The sequence below is a fragment of the Pleurodeles waltl genome, chromosome 8 (genome assembly GCF_031143425.1).
Source record: "Pleurodeles waltl isolate 20211129_DDA chromosome 8, aPleWal1.hap1.20221129, whole genome shotgun sequence".
Classification (NCBI taxonomy): domain Eukaryota; kingdom Metazoa; phylum Chordata; class Amphibia; order Caudata; family Salamandridae; genus Pleurodeles; species Pleurodeles waltl.
The window spans coordinates 1,519,145,690-1,519,165,028 of record NC_090447.1 but is presented as its reverse complement, the minus strand read 5'-3'; the positions used below and the strand labels follow the sequence as shown (position 1 = coordinate 1,519,165,028).

General features: G+C 50.8%; 1 protein-coding gene across 3 annotated transcripts in view; it reads right to left on the bottom strand.

The window, feature by feature from the left end:
- Nucleotides 1-19,339, bottom strand: part of LOC138248866 (zinc finger protein 25-like) — a 135,966-nt gene that overhangs the window by 108,323 nt on the left and 8,304 nt on the right. For all 3 annotated transcript variants that reach the window (XM_069202827.1, XM_069202826.1, XM_069202828.1), the window contains one exon: nucleotides 15,366-15,492. In XM_069202827.1, the coding sequence (XP_069058928.1) occupies nucleotides 15,366-15,492 (127 nt within the window). Of the gene's footprint in view, nucleotides 1-15,365; nucleotides 15,493-19,339 lie in introns of those variants that run through there.

Sequence of the window (19,339 nt, the reverse complement as noted above, 5' to 3'; positions counted from 1 at the left end):
CCAGGATTATTCCTGGATTTCTGGAGTGGTTGGTGGGTGTTGCTCCTAGCTCTGTCAGCCACCAGGTGGCGTGCTACTGGAAAGTCCTGTTTCCGTAGACAAGTACTTACGTCTTGCCGGAGTTGATCATCAAGCAGTTCATTAACATTCATTCTGCTACCATGGTTACACAACTGATGATGTTGGAGAGGATGTCATAGGAGATGAGGGTGATGGCTTGCGATCGGATAATGTTGGTGAGTGGAGCCATGTAGATATTGAACAGGGTAGGGCTGAGAGACGATCCCTGAAAGAGTCAACAGATCAGGCTCTTGGCCTCCAATGTGAAGAGTGGCAGCCTGACTTTTTGGGTTCTTCCCGTGAGGAAGGCGCAAACCCAACTGAGGGTAGGTCCTTGGGTGTCGAGCTTGTGCAATCTTCTGATAAGTGTACTGTGGGAGACTATCCCAAATGCAGCACAGAGGTGGAGCAGAAGGACACCCACTGTTTCTCCTCTGTCCAAGGGGGGGGCTCAAATTGGAAGTTTAAAACTGCACAATAGGCTGAAATTGCAGGCCTGAGGTATGTTTTAAAGTGCTGCTTTAGTGGTTACACAATGAGAGCTGCAGGTCCACTATAAGCATTTAATTTACAGGCTCTGTGCACATGTACTATCAGTGTACAAGGATTTACAAATACATTAAATGTGCCAATTGGATGTAAGATATTTTTACCAAGTTTAAAAGAGAAAGCACTTACACTTTAGCACTGGTTAGAAGTGATAAAGTAAAGATATTCCTAACACCAACAAAAACACATTTAAAAAAACAGGAGGGGTGAAGACAAAATGTTTGGGGGAAGACCAAACCAAGGATGTCAGGTCTAATAGACCCTGTCTGACTCTTTCCATAGATAGAAGAGGACTACTCTGTTAGAAAGGGAGCCTTTATTAAAGCATCATGGAGACTAGGGTCCATGGAGAAAAACCTCCATAAGCCATTCCTGCTGGCAAGAAGTGCAGGCGCAACAAATCAGCAACAGAAAAGGAACTTGGGGAAGCTCCCTAAATCAAGTCATCCAAAGTCTGGGATGGAAGAAGCATGGAAGTGGGCATGGGGGAAGTCTGCATTTAACAGAATAGTTAACATCTCTGTCCGCTCCCTATTGCTCATTACAGACAAGGCCTCTTTGGCCAAAAGACGGCATGCCTGGGCAGTCCTGGGGTCTTATTCAACTCTGTCCCCACAACGTTATTTAGCTGAACACTTTTCCATTCAAGTAAAACATCAATTCTTGCTATATCGAATGGGATTCTTCGATACCAAAGAATGCTCGCCCCTCCTGGAAAGATCAATATTCTGACCAAAACTGCCACTTATGTGGCCATAATCGAGAAACGTTGTTGCATGCCTTTTACACCTGTCCGTCTCTAGGCCTGGAAAGAAGAAAGCTGCTAAAACAGGATTTTTTAAACTCATAATGTCTGCTACAGCAGAGCGGCGGTAATAACTTGGCTCAAGGGTGAGTAAATTTAATTCTGCTGCAGGGGGGTAAAGTATCTACAACTGTTTCACAAGCAACTGACCATGGCCGACTTGGGGTAATTGTTTGATGTGCGAAGTGCCACGGATGATAAATCGGAAATGGTAGTTTACATGTTCTACCATCTCCTTCTGAATTCAGTTTTTTAAAACCCATTCATGATTTATGAATTCACCGTTTATTAATGTTTTCGTTCTGGTGCACAACAGGTAGCCTTATTAATGCCCATAATGAATCTGCTCAGTAGAGTGCCTTGGCTGCTGACAACTAGCAAATGATAGTCTACATGTTTTACCATCTTCTCATGAAATCAGTTTCTAAAACCGATCTATGACTGCAAAGAATTGCTTTCTTTCCGGGTTCGAACAGGCAGCTTTATTAATGACTAATAAGCCTGATTAGGTAGGTTTCCCAAAGACCTTAATCAGCCCGACAAAATTCTTGCCCCCACTGTTTTGAAGTATTTTAAGAACTTAATTGTTTGACTTTTGCAGCTGGTAATTTTAAAATTGGCATTTTTACCATGTTTTATATTGCAATGTTTTTTATTAATCGAGCAACAAAGATTATCTGTCAAACTTGCATCATCCCAGTTCACTTTAATGTTCATCGAAAACCTAATGAAAGCTGGGAACCGCTCCCCCCCCCCCCCCCCCCCCATGGGGCTATACTACATCAGAAACTTGTTGGCCAAGGACATGCAGGAGTAGTAATTCTCCTAGGTGTCTCTACTCAGTATTAACCATCCCTCTACCCTTCCAAGAATAGCATTTCTTAGTGGAGAGTTAAAGGCACTTGTTTTTTACTCCCTCACATGGATCCCACACACATAAGAAATACTCCCTGAAATCAAGGAGGCCATTTGACACTATAATAATTTCTGAAGAATGAGGCAGCCCAGTGATGAAGCATGCCATCAAGGTTGGTGGTTGAGGGTTCGCATTAAAATATTTGTATATTTATGGTCATATTTAAGAGTGATAAGTGTCTTCACAATTAAAGTAATGTTCACACACAGGACACTTTTATCCTGACTCCCTAATACGTATACTAGCTGTTACAGTCTGTCCACTCCCCCCTCTGCCCACCATCCAAATCAGTGGGAATATTAGTTACTTAATATGCAAAATGGAGCCATATCTCCCACATCAGGCAAATATTCCACTAGCTTCTCATTAAAGCTGGATTCAAGTTTACATGCTTTTCTGGCCATACAGTAGTATGGGGGGCACTTCTGTTGTCTAAGTTCAGAAAAGATCATTCAAAGGTTCTCAGGGACACTACCTAATGACGTATTTTTTGTGAAAACTAAACAGTGCATTTCACTATAACAATGTCTTAGTATAGTAATGGAGGAGTAACAACTGAGGCCTGGATGCCCCCATATCATTGAGTCCCCCATAGACGTCTCTCCATATCTTACATTCTAGAGGAACATGTCAGACTATGGCCCTCATTCTGACCCTGGCGGTCGGTGATAAAGCGGCGGCCAAGCCGCCAACAGGCCGGCGGTCTAAAATATGCAATTCTGACCCTGGCGGGAACCGCCAACACAGCCCGCCAACTTAACACTCCGCCCGCCACAGCGGTACAAACAAACAGCGCGGCGGTTCCCGCCAACAGCCCGGCGGCAGACAAAGTACCGCCCACCCTATTACGAGCCACCAATCTGCCACCTTTTCCGGGGCGGGAGCACCGCCGATAAGAACACGGCGGAAACAGACTACGAACGGGAAAACGCTCACCTCTACGCACTCCACGCGAGATTCCGGCAGTATGGAGCCAGAGTTGCAGGTCATCCCCGCACTCCTATTCCTCCTCATATACCAGGAGCACGCCCGGCGGCGCGGAAGACATCGGTGAGTACGGCACCTACGACACAGGGGAGGGAAAAGATTACCGGCACACACCCACCCACCCACACCCACTACAACACACACATCAATGCATTCCCACAGATCACTGTCACAACCCACAAACCACCCCCCTCCGAAATAATGCAAAGACCAAAAGAAGAGATCATAAACGGGCAGATATATTGAAATATGTACACCATTAATCCCAATAAATAAATAAACTATGTACAAAATATATACAGCTACTAAATGTAGTCCAACCACTGTCCGTGGATCACAGGGGTCCTGTGCAAAGGGGCAAGGCCCAGTCCCACGACAAGAACTCCACGGAGAGAACACTGCAGGGGCATCAGAAAGAAAATAGGACAGGCACCTCAGGGGGAAGGGAAGGGGGGGCACCTCAGCCACTTGAGTACACGACGCCAGATCCACGAGGGGACTCCATCACCACTGGGCCATCCTGGGGAGAGCAAAGCCACAGTCCAAACAGTCCATACAGTGTGTGGCCTGCCCACTGGGCCATCCTGGGGAGAGCAAAGCCACAGTCCAAACAGTCCATACAGTGGGTGGCCTGCCCACTGGGCCATCCTGGGGAGAGCAAAGCCACAGTCCATACAGTCCATACAGTGGGTGGCCTGCCCACTGGGCCATCCTGGGGAGAGCAAAGCCACAGTCCAAACAGTCCATACAGTGGGTGGCCTGCCCACTGGGCCATCCTGGGGAGAGCAAAGCCACAGTCCATACAGTCCATACAGTGGGTGGCCTGCCCACTGGGCCATCCTGGGGAGAGCAAAGCCACAGTCCAAACAGTCCATACAGTGGGTGGCCTGCCCACTGGGCCATCCTGGGGAGAGCAAAGCCACAGTCCAAACAGTCCATACAGTGGGTGGCCTGCCCACTGGGCCATCCTGGGGAGAGCAAAGCCACAGTCCATACAGTCCATAACAGACCCCACTGCCACTGGAGGAGGCAAGTTGGCCAGAGGACATCCTGCAGCCCTGCCCGAGATAGATCCTGCCCTGCCACGTCTGCCAAAGGGCCAGCGGTTCTTGCCCTGAAGGGCCCAGTTCAGCGGTTCTTGAGACGGCGGGGCCCAGTTCAGCGCTTCTTGAGACGGCGGGGCCCAGTTCAGCGGTTCTTGCCTTGAAGGGCCCAGTTCAGCGGTTCTTGAGACGGCGGGGCCCAGTTCAGCGGTTCTTGCCTTGAAGGGCCCAGTTCAGCGGTTCTTGAGACGGCGGGGCCCAGTTCAGCGGTTCTTGCCTTGAAGGGCCCAGTTCAGCGGTTCTTGAGACGGCGGGGCCCAGTTCAGCGCTTCTTGAGACGGCGGGGCCCAGTTCAGCGCTTCTTGAGACGGCGGGGCCCAGTTCAGCGGTTCTTGCCTTGAAGGGCCCAGTTCAGCGGTTCTTGAGACGGCGGGGCCCAGTTCAGCGCTTCTTGAGACGGCGGGGCCCAGTTCAGCGCTTCTTGAGACGGCGGGGCCCAGTTCAGCGCTTCTTGAGACGGCGGGGCCCAGTTCAGCGCTTCTTGAGACGGCGGGGCCCAGTTCAGCGCTTCTTGCCTTGAAGGGCCCAGTTCAGCGGTTCTTGAGACGGCGGGGCCCAGTTCAGCGCTTCTTGAGACGGCGGGCCCAGTTCAGCGGTTCTTGCCTTGAAGGGCCCAGTTCAGCGGTTCTTGAGACGGCGGGGCCCAGTTCAGCGCTTCTTGAGACGGCGGGGCCCAGTTCAGCGGTTCTTGCCTTGAAGGGCCCAGTTCAGCGGTTCTTGCCTTGAAGGGCCCAGTTCAGCGCTTCTTGAGACGGCGGGGCCCAGTTCAGCGCTTCTTGAGACGGCGGGGCCCAGTTCAGCGCTTCTTGCCTTGAAGGGCCCAGTTCAGCGGTTCTTGAGACGGCGGGGCCCAGTTCAGCGCTTCTTGAGACGGCGGGGCCCAGTTCAGCGGTTCTTGCCTTGAAGGGCCCAGTTCAGCGGTTCTTGAGACGGCGGGGCCCAGTTCAGCGCTTCTTGAGACGGCGGGGCCCAGTTCAGCGGGTTCTTGCCTTGAAGGGCCCAGTTCAGCGGTTCTTGCCTTGAAGGGCCCAGTTCAGCGCTTCTTGAGACGGCGGGGCCCAGTTCAGCGGTTCTTGCCTTGAAGGGCCCAGTTCAGCGGTTCTTGAGACGGCGGACGGTCTATGGCCAACTGCTAATTGCCTGGTGGTGCCCTCCTGGGCAGCGGGGATGGTGCTCCTTCACTGCCCACCTGGGCTGTGGGTGGTGGGGCCCTCCTGGCCAGCTGGGCTGGGTCCTCCCTGGGCAGCGGCTATGGGGGTGGTGGGCTCTCCCGGGGCAGCTGTGCCGGTTCCTCCCGGGGCAGCGGCTATGGGGGTTGTGGGCTCCTCCTGGGCAGCAGGCCTGCTGCCTGACCTCTCCAACTTGCTGCCCTTGCCCTCCTTAGTCGTCGGCCTGTGGCCCTTTCCTCCCTTTGGAGCTGTGGCTGGTGACTGTCTCTGGGTGGTGTCCGGGGGGGATGTAGAAGGCGGGCTCCTGCGGCGCCCCTTCCGCCTTCTGCTCCTCTTCCCAGGGGGTGGGCTGGCTGTCCCCTTGCTGCTGGGCGAAGATCCAGACATGCGGGCTGGCGGGCTCCAATACCCCTGCACCCTTGTCAAGGGGGCTGCAGGGCTGGTGGTGGCTGAGGTGCTCTTCTTACCCCGACGAGAAGGAGGGGGGGGCTCAGGGTCAGGAAAGAAGTTAGTAGTGGCGAGGAAGAGCTTCTTGGGACAATGGAGAGTGGTAGGTACAGTGGGAATGGGAGTTGAGGGAGAGGATGTGGTTGTAGGTGAGTCACGTTTGCTGTCTTTGGGTGCAGGTGCAGGAGGGATAGGCTGTCGTGAGGTGGATGGCTGTTGGGTGGGTGGGTGGCTGCGTTTGTGTGGTGTGGAAGAGGGGGTGACAGACACAGTGGGAGAGGACACAGGGGACGTGTAAATGGCAGTGGGGGTGGTGACTGCACGTGTGCGGACTGGAGTGGAGGGTGTGCTGGTGATGGAAACACTGGCTGATGGTGAGGTGAATGGAGGTGTGAGTGTAGACGTCACAGGGAGGGAGGAGGGAGACGAGGAGGTGGGGGTCACAGAGGTGGTAGTGACTGTTGGCATGTCTGCATCGGAATGTTGCGTGTGTGAATGTCTGCGTGATCTGTGGTGCTTATGTTTGGATGAGCTTCTCTTGGGTGTTGAGGTGTGTGCAGGCTGGTCTGATGGTGTGGGTGGGACAGGCAGAGGAACAGGAGACTGGGAGGAGGGAGTTAGTAGAGGCAGGCAGGAGACAGGGACAATGGCTGCCGTCAGTGCTGAGGCCAGAGCCTGGAACGATCGCTGATGGGCAGCCTGACCCGAATGAATGCCCTCCAGGTACGCATTGCTGCGATGAACCTCCCTCTCCACCCCCTGGATGGCATTCAAAAGGGTAGTCTGCCCAACAATGAGCGTTCGGAGGAGGTCAATGACCTCCTCACTGAGGGCAGCGGGGGTAACAGGGGCAGGGCCTGAGGTGCCTGGGGCGAAGGAGATGCCCGGCTTCCTGGCAGAGCGGGCACGGGGCGAACGCGGAGGGGCTGCTGGGAGGGCGGAGATGGTGCGCTGGGTGGCGGCTGTACCTGTAATGGCGGGGGGCACGGATGGTGCCACCCCCGCAAGGGAGCCCCCTTCCGAGGACGTGTCCGTGTCGCTGCAGGGTCCAGTCGTCCCCGTCGTGGAGCTCCCCTCGCCCTCCGTCTCACTGGTCCAGTCTGACTCTGTGGCATGGCCCTCCTGGGCCATGTGAGATGCAGCTCCCTCCTGCCCCGATGCCACTTCTCCTCCGCCTGATGATGCTGATGCACACAAGCACAGAAAGACAAACAAAAAGGGGGGGGGAGAGAGAAATAAAGGGATATTGAGTACATGGATCTCCGGTACAGTTAGCGGACATGACAGACACAGATGCCCCCTGCACTAAGTTGCGCACTTGGGGTACGCTACGCATTCCGTGGAACATGCCCTACACGCCTAGAGTTGACAACTGCACCCATGGATGACACGGCCCAGGGATGGCTGTACTGACAAACTACTGAGGGTGGTGGCTGGGGACACAGGGGCTTACGGGGGTGCCCAGCCTACAGATATCGCCCTGGCCTAGGGGGACCCCCAGCCCTCCTCCCCCACCCAGACACCTCCAGTGCGCGACAACAGAGTAGATAATGCTTGTACTCACCCCCTTGTGTCTGCTGTGCTGCCCTCACGCGCCCATCCAATTCAGGGTAGGCCACCGCCAGGATCCGGAACATCAGGGGGCTCAGTTGACGGCAGGCACCCCGCCTACGTTGGGAGGCCATCCCCAGCAGAGACTCGGCGGTCTTCTTGGTCCCGCGGCGGATGTCCTCCCACCTCTTGCGGCAGTGGGTGCCCCGTCGATGGTGGACCCCCAGGGCCCGGACTTCCTTGGCGATGGCACGCCAAATCCCGATCTTCTCATGGGCGCGGACCTATGTGACACGTACAGGGAGGGAGAAATACCACGTTCAAGTTTCTCAGCATTTTCCTTTCCAGTGGCCCAACGCCCCCCATCCCCGCCAGGCCCCCCGCCATGCCCCCCGCCATGCCCCCCGCCATGCCCAACATGCCCCCCATCCCCGCCAGGCCCCCCGCCAGGCCCCCCGCCATGCCCAACATGCCCCCCATCCCCCCGCCATGCCCAACATGCCCCCCATCCCCGCCATGCCCCCGCCATGCCCAACATGCCCCCCATCCCCGCCAGGCCCCCCGCCATGCCCAACATGCCCCCCATCCCCGCCAGGCCCCCCGCCATGCCCAACATGCCCCCCATCCCCGCCAGGCCCCCAAGCCAGCCAGTGGCCCCAAATCCATATTGAATTAAACTCACTTGTTGGTCTGGAGGACCGTAGAGTAGCGCATACTGGGGGAGGACCCCATCCACAAGTTTCTCCAACTCCTCTCCAGTGAAGGCAGGGGCCCTTTCCCCAGTCGCAGCAGCCATTGTCCCTTCCAGACCGAGGTCACAGCAACACTTGCAGTATAGGTCCTCTCCTGTGAAAGTTCAAGTCGCAAGTGGATAAGTAGATAGAAAATGGCGGTCACGTCCGCGGCGGTGCGTACCGCGGCGGTGCGTCCCGCCACCGCCGGCGCCCTTCGCCATTGGCTCCTGAAACCCATAGGCTTCAATGTTAACCAATGCGGCTTCGCGCCGCGGTCTTCGCCCGCCGCCCGCCGCGGTGTGCCACGCCAGCGCATTGACCTCACATCCCATTGTCACACTTCACAGGTCAGGCAGCCGCCATTTCCAGGGCCCACATGGCTCAATTTCAACTGCGTCACACAGGCCTAGGCCTTGCATAGCCACTCAGACACGCCATTCACTGCATAGAGAATCGTATACTGTGCTAGCTGTGAGTACGTACCTGTGGGTTGCTTGACTGTGTGCTCCATGTTGTCCTTCCTAGGCACCGTCCGCTGGGTTGGGCGAGGAGACGGATGAATCCTCCCGTGTACCGACCGCTGGTGGACCTGTCGACAATGGAAGAACGCCACATTATCCTGACCTACCGTCTTAACCGTGCCACTATCCATGAACTGTGTGCCCGGCTGGAGCCCGACCTGATGTCCCCCATCCGCCAACCCACAGGGATTCCCCCTCTGGTGCAGGTCATGTCAGTACTACATTTCTTGGCAAGTGGGTCATTTCAGACAACCTTGGGAATTGCTTCCGGGATGTCTCAGCCCATGTTTTCGAAGGTGTTATCCAGAGTGTTGTCTGCCCTGATGAAATCCGTGAGGAACTACATCATTTTCCCTGAGGTGGGCGAATTGGCTACAGTGAAGGGTGATTTCTACGCCCTTGGACATATTCCCAACGTAATTGGTGCCATTGATGGGACCCATGTGGCTTTGGTTCCCCCAAGAGACAGGGAGCAGGTGTACAGGAACAGGAAAAATTACCATTCAATGAACATCCAGGTGGTGTGTTTGGCTGACCAGTACATCTCGCATGTAAATGCCAAATTCCCAGGGTCAGTGCATGACGCCTACATCCTCAGGAATAGCAGCATCCCTTACGTGATGGAACAGCTACAGAGACACCGTGTATGGCTAGTGGGGGACTCTGGGTACCCCAACCTGTCGTGGCTACTGACCCCAGTAAGGAATCCCCGGACCAGGGCAGAGGAACGGTACAATGAGGCCCATGGGCGTACTAGGAGGGTGATCGAACGCACCTTTGGCCTCCTAAAGGCCAGGTTTCGCTGCCTGCATATGACCGGTGGATCCCTAATGTACTCACCTAAGAAGGTGTGTCACATCATCGTGGCCTGCTGCATGCTTCACAACCTGGCTTTGCGCCGCCAGGTGCCTTTCCTGCAGGAGGATGGTCGAGACGGTGGTGTTGTGGCAGCGGTGGAACCTGAGGAGAGTGACGAGGAGGAAGACGACGGGGCTGAAACAGACAACAGGGACAGAATCATTGAACAGTACTTCCAATAGGACACAGGTAACATTTCAAAGATAATTTAGTAAATGTTAACTACTCTGCAGCATCTCTGCTGCCTGTCTATTTGCCCCAGTGTATGATGACTGAGTTTTGGCTTTTCCCTCCCTATTTCAGATCTGGGGTCCCCACTACGAGTCCTGTGCTTCGTTTCCCCATGGACTACAGCTTTGTGGCAGCTGTTTGTTGACTTCACCATGTACAAGGACATATTTGCACTGTCATGTCAATTACAATCTATTGAAATCACAGCCAGACTCCTGATATTTTGGTGCAAAATAGGTGTTTATTGAAGTGCTCAAAATGGGATGGGTGGTTTCAAGTGGGTGGGGGCTATGGTGAAGGAAAGTCCATGGCAGAGTCCAGAGTAACAGTCACACAGGTACATTGTCCAGAGGCCTGTGGAGAGATGGAGCATGGGCAGTTCAAGGATGGACAGGGTGACAATGTGGGACAGTGGGATGACATCAGGTGGTATCCATTGCTGGCGGGGGTCTTGACATCCTACTCTGTCTTCTTGCGAGATCTCAGGGCCCTCTTGCGGGGTGGTTCTTCTCCTGCAGGAGGTGGGGGTCTGGTGGGCTGCTGCTGTGCGGGGGCCTCCTGTCCACTAGCGCCGGCGGAGGTGGATGGCTGTTCTTGGTCCAGGCTAGTGGCAGGGGCCCTTGGGTGTTGTTCAGTGTCCGCCCTGCTGTTTACGAGGTCCTGCAGCAGCCCTACCATGGTAACCAGGGTGGTGTTGATGGCTCTGATGTCCTCCCTGTACCCCCGATAGTGTTCCTCCTGCAGCACCTGGATCTCCTGGAACCGGGCCAGTACCGTCGCCATCGTCTCCTGGGAGCGGTTGTATGCTCCCATGATGGTGGTGAGGACCTCGTGGAGAGTGGGTTCCCTGGGCCTCTCCTCCCCCCCCTGTCGCACAGCTGCCCGCCGAGTTGCCCTGTTTCCCTGGGCCTCTGCCCCCTGGCCGGTGTGCCCACTACCACTGCCCCCAGGTCCCTGTTGTTGTTGGGGTGGTGGGTTATCCTGGGTGCCCTGTAGTGGTAGACACACCGCAGATTGACGCGCCCTGGAGACAGAGGCATGGGCCCGCTGGGTGGGAGCTGTGCTGGTGTTCCCAGAGGGGTTAGGGTCTGTAGTGGCCTGTGCCTGTGTGAGGGGAACCGACTGTCCAGAGGTCCCCGATGGTCCGGGCTGGTCATCGGTGTCCAGATCGACAGAGCTGCTGTCATCGCTGACGGCCTCTTGGGTGGGGGGTGGGGATAATTCTGGCCCCTCCGCCGCGGTGTGTTGACGGTCGGGTCCTGCAGGGGTATAGAGGTATGGTTATAGTTTCAATGTGTGGCATATGGGTGTATCTGTGGGTTCTCGTGTCCCCAAGTGCTGGCATTCGTGTGTGGGGGCTTTGGTGAGGGTGGCTTGTGGGGGGGATGTGTATATGCATTGGGCATGCTTTGGTGATGGGTGTCCATGCTTAGTGGACGCATGCAGGCCTAGGTTTTGGGATGTGTGGGTTGTGATGGTGAGACATTGGCGGGGAATAGGTGTGCTGGGGGTGGGGGTGAGGATGGTGGTGGGGGTGAGGATGGTGGTGGGGGTGAGGATGGTGGTGGGGGTGAGGGTGGGGGTGAGGATGGGGGTGGGGGTGAGGGTGGGGTTCGAGGATGGGGGTGAGGGTTGGGGTCTGATTTGGCATGCAGGTGGGGGGGAAGCAGTATTGGAGCTTCAACTTACCAGTATCCATTCCTCCGCCGACTCCTGCGAGGCCGTCAGGATGCAGGATGTTCAAGACTTCCTCCTCCCATGATGTGAATTGTGGGGGTTGAGGTGGGGGTCCTCCGCCAGTCTTCTGCACGGCGATGTTGTGCCTGGATACCATGGAACGCACCTTCCCCCGTAGGTCGTTCCATCGCTTCCTGATGTCTTCCCGATTTCTGGGGTGCTGTCCCACTGCGTTCACCCTGTCGACAATCCTCTGCCATAGCTCCGTCCTCCGGGCAATACTGGTGTATTGTATCTGTGTGCCGAACAGCTGGGGCTCTACCCGAACGATTTCCTCCACCATGACCCTGAGTTCTTCGTCTGTGAAGCGGGGTTGTCTTTGGGGTGCCATGGGGTGGTGTGTATGATGTGTGGGGTGGAGTATGTGTATTTCAGTGAGTTGAGTGTGGTGGTGTGTGTTGTTTTGTGTGTGGATAGTGTGTGGGTGATGGTGTTGAGTGGCTGTGGCTGTTATGTTTCGGATGCTGGTGTCTCGCTCTTGTCTTCTTTACGAATTTTTAAGCGTAGGGGTTTGTGGGTGATGTGGGTGTGTGTTTTATATTGTATTGTGTGTGTGGGAGTGGTGTGTGTATGTGTATCAGGTGTGTGGGATTCAAATCGTCCAATGTGGCTGAGTTTTGTCCGTTTGTGTGTATTCTGACCGCGCCGGTGTGTCCCGCCAATGGAATACCGCGTTTGAATGACCGCCGCGTGGATTCGTGGGTCGTAATGGGATGGGCGTATTTCTGTTGGCGTGACGGTGGAGGTTTGCTCACCTCCACCTTTCCGCCGACCGCTGGTCTGGCGGTCTGTTGTGGCGGTCGGATTTTAGGAGGTTTGCCTTCTGCGGGTCAGAATGACCGTGGCGGGTTTCCGCGACCGCGGTGGGATTATGGAGGATTTCTGACCGGCGGTAGGCGCCTTTTACCGCCGAGGTCAGAATGACCACCTATATGTCCAAGAGCAACAGCTTAAGCAAAAGCGGATCATGCAACAGGGCAGTGATCCATAAAACACCAATAAATGTGCTACTGAATCAATGAAAATGAATAAATTAGGAACTTCAAATAGCTAAGTCAAATCAAGTCAAGTGCTAAAATTCCATAGTGTACTTACAGACACACAGCTGTGCATAAAAGTAGGCCCTCACACATCAAAGAAATGAAGCAGTTTTGTGAGGGGGAGCGGACCAGAATTCCTCTCATGTGATGTGAAAAAGTTGGTTAACCTCTTATAGGAAATGTTACTGATTCTAAAGGGGGTTCCACACGTTAATTAATCATTTCATGTATTTGGTTTTCCACACAAGGCTACAAAATGTTGGTCATTTTTTCAGTTTATTAAATAATAACACAATGAAATTTGTGTATGTTAGTCTTCACATGAAGTTAGATTAATCTAACATTAAGATTTGGTGAAAGGATTTGTGAATGAGTGAAGGGACTTGAAGAACTAATCCTGAAAGGAGGGCTAGACAGTGGTCTCATAAGTCCTAAAACATAAAACAATACAATCTTTAAAGGTGTGTACATTCTTTTTCACTTCACTGGTGGAAAATGAGACAGACTCCACAGCCTCCCAGACTGATGTCTTTCAGGAAAGCAGCTAGTGGAGATGCCCGCCCCTCCAGCCACTGCCCCCACTTTTGGCGGAAAGGCTGGAGGAAATAATGAGAAAAACAAGGAGGAGTCACCCACCAGTCAGGACAGCCCCTAAGGTGTCCTGAGCTGAGGTGGCCCCTGCCTTTAGAAATCCTCCATCTTGAGACTGGAGGATTCCCCCAATAGGATTAGGGATGTGCCCCCTCAGGGAGGGGCACAAAGAGGGTGTAGCCACCCTCCAGGACAGTAGCCATTGGCTACTGCCCTCCTGAACTAAACACACCCCTACATCTAGTATTTAGGGGGGGGCCCAGAACCCAGGAAATCAGATTCCTGCAACCTACAACAAGAAGGAGGACTGCTGACCTGAAAGCCCTGCAGAGACGACAACTGACTTGGCCCCAGCCCTACCGGCCTGTCTCCAGACTCAAAGAACCTGCACAGCGATGCATTCGACAGGGACCAGCGACCTCTGAAGCCTCAAAGGACTGCCCTGAACCCGAAGGACCAAGAAACTCAGAGAACAGCGCCACTGTTCACAAACAGCAACAACTTTGCAACTTTCAAAGAACTCACTCTTCCCGCCAGAAGCATGAGACTTCACCCTCTGCACCCGACGCCCCCGGCTCGAGCTCCAGAGAACCAACACTACAGGGAGGACTCTCAGGCGACTGCGACCTCGTGAGTAACCCGAGACGACCCCCCATGGACTCCCACAACGACGCATGCAGAGAGAATTCAGAGGCTCCCCCTGACCGCGACTGCCTGGAACAAAGAACCTGACGCCTGGACTAAGCACTGCACCCACAGCCCCCAGGACCAGAAGGAACTGAACTCCAGTGCAGGAGTGACCATCAGGCGATCCTCTGCCTAGCCCAGGCGGTGGCTGGCCCGAGAAGCCCCCCTGTGCCCTGCCTGCACCGCTAGAGTGACCCTCTGGTCCCTCCATTGATTCCTATTGACAACCCAACACCTGCTTTGCACACTGCACCCGGCCGCCCCTATGCCGCTCAGGGTGTGTTTTGTGTGCCTGCTTGTGTCCCCCCCCCCCCCCAAGTGCTCTACAAAACCCCCCTGGTCTGCCCTCCGAAGACGCCGGTACTTACCTGTTGGCAGACTGGAACCAGACCACCCCTGTTTTCCATAGGCACCTATGTGTTTTGGGCCCTCCTTTGACCTCTGCACCTGACCGGCCCTGTGTTGCTGGTGCGGAGGCTTTGGGGTTGCCTTGAACCCCCAACGGTGGACTGCCTATGCCCAGGAACTTGAACTTGTAAGTGCCTTGCTAACCTGAAAAACTAACCAATACTTACCTCCCCCATGAACTGTTGATTTTTACACAGTGCCCACTTTTAAAATAGCTTATTGCCATTTAACTAAAATTGTGTTTGTTACTGCTCTAATTCAAAGTTCCTTACTTACCTGTGTGCAGTACCTTGCATTTTATGTATTTACTTCAAATCTTGAATCTTGTGGTTCTAACATAAATTAATAAAATATATTTTTCTATATAAAAACTATTGGTCTGGAGTTAAGTCTTTGAGAGTGTGTTCCTCATTTATTGCCTGTGTGTGTACAACAAATGCTTAACACTACCCTCTGCCAAGCCTACTGCTCGACCACACTACCACAAAATAGAGCATTAGAATTATCTATTTTTGCCACTATCTTACCTCTAAGGGGAATCCTTGGACTCTGTGCACACTATCTCTTACTTTGAGATAGTATATACAGAGCCAACTTCCTACACCCATCCTTTCAGATAACACGTTTAACTTATTCCACGGTTACTGTTCCACCACATATATATTACATTCCTTGCCCCAGCTGTGCAGCCCTTGAAGCACTGACCATGAAAGGAATTCAGAAGTCACTGCGCATAATTAAGTCTGACATCACAGCCAACTAACTATAATTATTAGAGTAGGACACATGTATTCATGCTTCACCCTGAAAATCATAAGGTAGTCAGCCCACTTAACATCTTGTATAGGTCTAAATAATTAACTCAATTACAGAAACAAGCATTAGCAATACATATACAGTGATCACATAAATCTGCAAGTTGTCTGGTAATTCATACACTTCAAATTTTATAAGTTACAAAGTGAATTTACCGAGTGAGAGGAAGACTTGGTGAATTTCCTGCATCAGACTTGCGTAAAGATCTGACTGCCAGTTCTGTAAAAGCTCAAACTCCACTTGTGAGAAACCAGCAACAACATCCTGGAATGTGACCAGTCCCTGGAAGGAAGACAGTAATTAAACATTAATGCCATTGTCAGAAAATGAACATTAGTTAATCATGATATGGAACGTAATGTGTTCAAACAACACAGGGTTTTCTCCTCTCCAGCTTCACAAAAGTCATATGTGAAGATTCTATATGGTTCCAGATGAACACAGATTTGCATTCATCAAAAATGCAGAACAGAGTTGTATTCTTACCATCAAAATCTAGCTACCAAGAAACCACAAAGGAACTCTTTTTGGCAGAGCAAAATCACACCAGATGATAATCCTCATATCTCTTTAAATTTATTTATGGTATGTCACAGACATGCCACTGTGATTCACTATTCATTCATTGGAGACAGAAGCAAAAATGAAAGAAAGAAGAGGGTAGAGCCATTTTGTGGGGGCATCACAAACGGCTGCCCAGGGTCTGTGTTTCTCTTGTGGCATCATGTACTAATGACCTATGCCACACCTTGCCCACAGGGCATTTGTGCGAGACGTGCGAAATCAATGGGCTGATAGTATGAAGGGGTGAAGGGTACCACCTGCATTTCAAGCATTTTTTTTGTGTGTGTGTGTGTGTGTGTGTGTGTGTGTGTGATGGGGGGGTGGGAAGGGGGTGTGGGAAGACTTACTTTTCAGTTAGAGGTATATTGTTATTACACCTCGAGGGAAAGATGCCCAGCAGAATCCAGAATCTAAAATCTGCTCTTAGCACTGTATAGGAAAGATTCAATTTTATTATTTGGTCACAGATAACCAATGGAAAGATTGGAGGTCAGCTTTGAAACAACTTGTTCTACCGCATGGAGATAGTTTGAACAGCCTGCTATTTGCAGTTATATTATATTCTCTTATGTATATTTTATTGAACAAATACTAGAATGGGGCAATGAACCTCAAGGGAGTGCAGAACAAGATTACATGTCATCAAGCTGCAGACCAGAGGCATGGAACAGTACAGAAACAGCCAGGCCTAAAGACAACATTTTTTAAATACATCAGTGCTACATCCTCAAATGGGTGAGGCAAATTAAATCAGGAAACACATGCGCTATTAGGTTTCTAAGCTCCATAACTGTTTTAGACTTCAGTTCTTCTTGCCCTGGATCATCCAACTGCACAGTCATTGCAACAAACTTAAGGGGAAGTTTCTAGAAACCCCCTCCTGTCAAGTAAGTTGTGAAATTCAAGCGCTGGCCGTTCTAGGTCAGTGTTGAAGAAACACGCTAACCAGATCCAGAACCAGAACCAGATCCCAAGGTGTATTTTCAGGACCGAGCTGTACCCTTCTCTACCATAAACATTCTCAGTCTTGTATAGGCTTATCATGGCTTCATCCCCCCATGTTATGATCCCTTCCCTAGTGGGAAAAGAGCAAACACGTTAAACTGGGTGTGGAAAAATACCTGCGCCACAAATGTGACAGCGTATGAAGCTAAGCTAAGCACAAAATGGAGTCAGAGGTCAAGATGGAGTCGGTGGTTAAATATAAATAAAAGTACGTAGAACATCCCAACAGAGCAAGGACTTATTGTGCAGAACACAGAGTACTCCAACTCCCCTTACAATAAGAATAATCAAGGGTAATCCCATTCCCCTGCTATATGCACAACATCAGCTACTCTCATTGTCCTACTAAGAGAGCAGCAAAATGGTTTACTCTCAGTCTCCTCTCTTGTGCACAACATCAGGTACTCTGACTCTCCTCTCATGTGCAAAATATGAGTACTCCCATTCCGCTATCAAATGCACAATAATATTGGGTTTTCTCATTCTGTCAACACCAGAACAGTACGCGCTCTATTGGCGTCAAAAAATGCAAAAACACATCACTTTCAAAATAACATGATTCATGCATTGTGCTGATATGTTGTATTTTACCCTTTTGCATTGCAGAGTTCAATCCTAAACACTTATTCTTAATATGTTTACAAATACTGTTTCTTTGCAAGGTATTGCTACAGGTTTTCAGAGTGGGTTAGGGTGTGGCCTCTTTCCAGGGCCTTCCAGAGACTTTCCCTGCAACATGCCTGGGCGTGGTTCTGGGCTGGGCCAAAACTCTATATAAGGAAAGTCAGCACAACTCCCAGGGCTCACTATTCAGAGGTTCCAGTGCAGAAGAGCAGCTATTTCCAGAACTTCAGTTCCAGTGGCCCTTTTGATCTCCCAGTTCTGCTTTGAAATCTTCATTGGTGCATATTGTTCCTGGGTGGTAAGACGGTAGTTTGGGTTTATTCTCAATACCGTTTATTTTATCTAGAATTATCTCATTCTAAGATCTGATCGTTTTTTTTATGTCAACAATTTGTTTTAAGGTTATAAAAAGTGCACTCGAGTATTTTTGTTAAAGTGTGTACATGGATGTTTATGAAATCGGCAAGAAGCGCGATTCGTTTATAGTTTTGAAACTCATGTTACATTGCGCGCCAGCGTTTATGGACATACGCGTTGAGGTTTACAAATCGACAGGATGCGCGATTTGACTGAAAAGCTTTAAAAAGGAAAAACTGTGTTACATTGCGCGCCAGTGTTTATTGACATACACGTGGATATTTATGAATCAGCAGGAGGCGCGATTCGTTTGAAAAGCTTTGAAATCTTGAGTTGCATTGTGCGCTGGCATTTATTGACACATACATGATTGATCACGAATCGGCAAGAGGCGCGGTTCGTTTATGAAGCTTTAAAAGCTTGTGATACATTGTGTGTTACTATTTATTGACATTTAAAAGAAGGTTTTGAAGTGGTACGATGTATAATTCAATTTAAGATAATTTCAAAACCTGTTGCTATTTATTGTGCAACCATTTCTTGACTTTGCATGGTGGCATTCGAGTCAGCAGGACATGCAATTTTTTACTAGAGTTTATTTATGTTGTGAACTGCATATTACCATTCCAGGATAATTGCTTGGTACAATTCAAGTTGATAAGTATGGGAAATATTTCTTGAACTATTGAACCCATTGAAAAATATTTCTTCTCTAGTGTTTTAAGAGTGTAATCTGTGTTGAAAACATTTCAAGGAAAATATATATAGGATCAGAAGTTCTAGATGCAATATTATATGCTCCTATTATGCATATTCTTGTTATTCTAATTCATGCTTGAATAAGAAAAGTTTTATTTGAATTAATCTTGATTCCGTTACAGGTATCTGATCATCACAAAATCTGTTCATTTTTAAAACTGCAATTCAAGATTGCTCATATTTTCAGAAAGACTATGTTTATTAATATTTACTTCAGGTTATATTGTGTGTTCTAACCTTTTTTCCCATTAAAGGTCTCCTTCCCAGCAGTACCCTTCCTAATCCCCTCTTCCCCTCTTGAACTCTCACAGTCTCTGTGAATTGTCTATCAGAGTCTTGGAGCTGTTCATTAGAGGACGTGTTGGGAACGTGCGCAAACCCAGAGGATCTGGTGACTCTGACACATTCCCCTACTAACGCATCACCGATATTAAACGGTAATATCATATGCACAAAAAGGGCAACCCTCCCATTGCATGTTATTTGCACAATACTGGGTACTCTCATCGCCTCTCATCTGCACAATATGGATCACACCCATTGCCTTATTTGCACAACAATATTGGGTACTCTCATTCCTTTCTCATATGCCCATTGCCTTGTTATTTGCACAACAATATTGGGTACTTTCATTCTCCTGCTAACGCCTACAATAGTCTATTATTACGATTGTGTGAATTCTTATTGAATATGGCTAGGAACCACTGATTTGAGAAATACTCATTCCCCAGCTAACATCACCAGCATTAAATACCCTCATATGCCCATTCATGGTACACATCATTACCATGCTAAGAAATTCACAATCTATATAATTTAG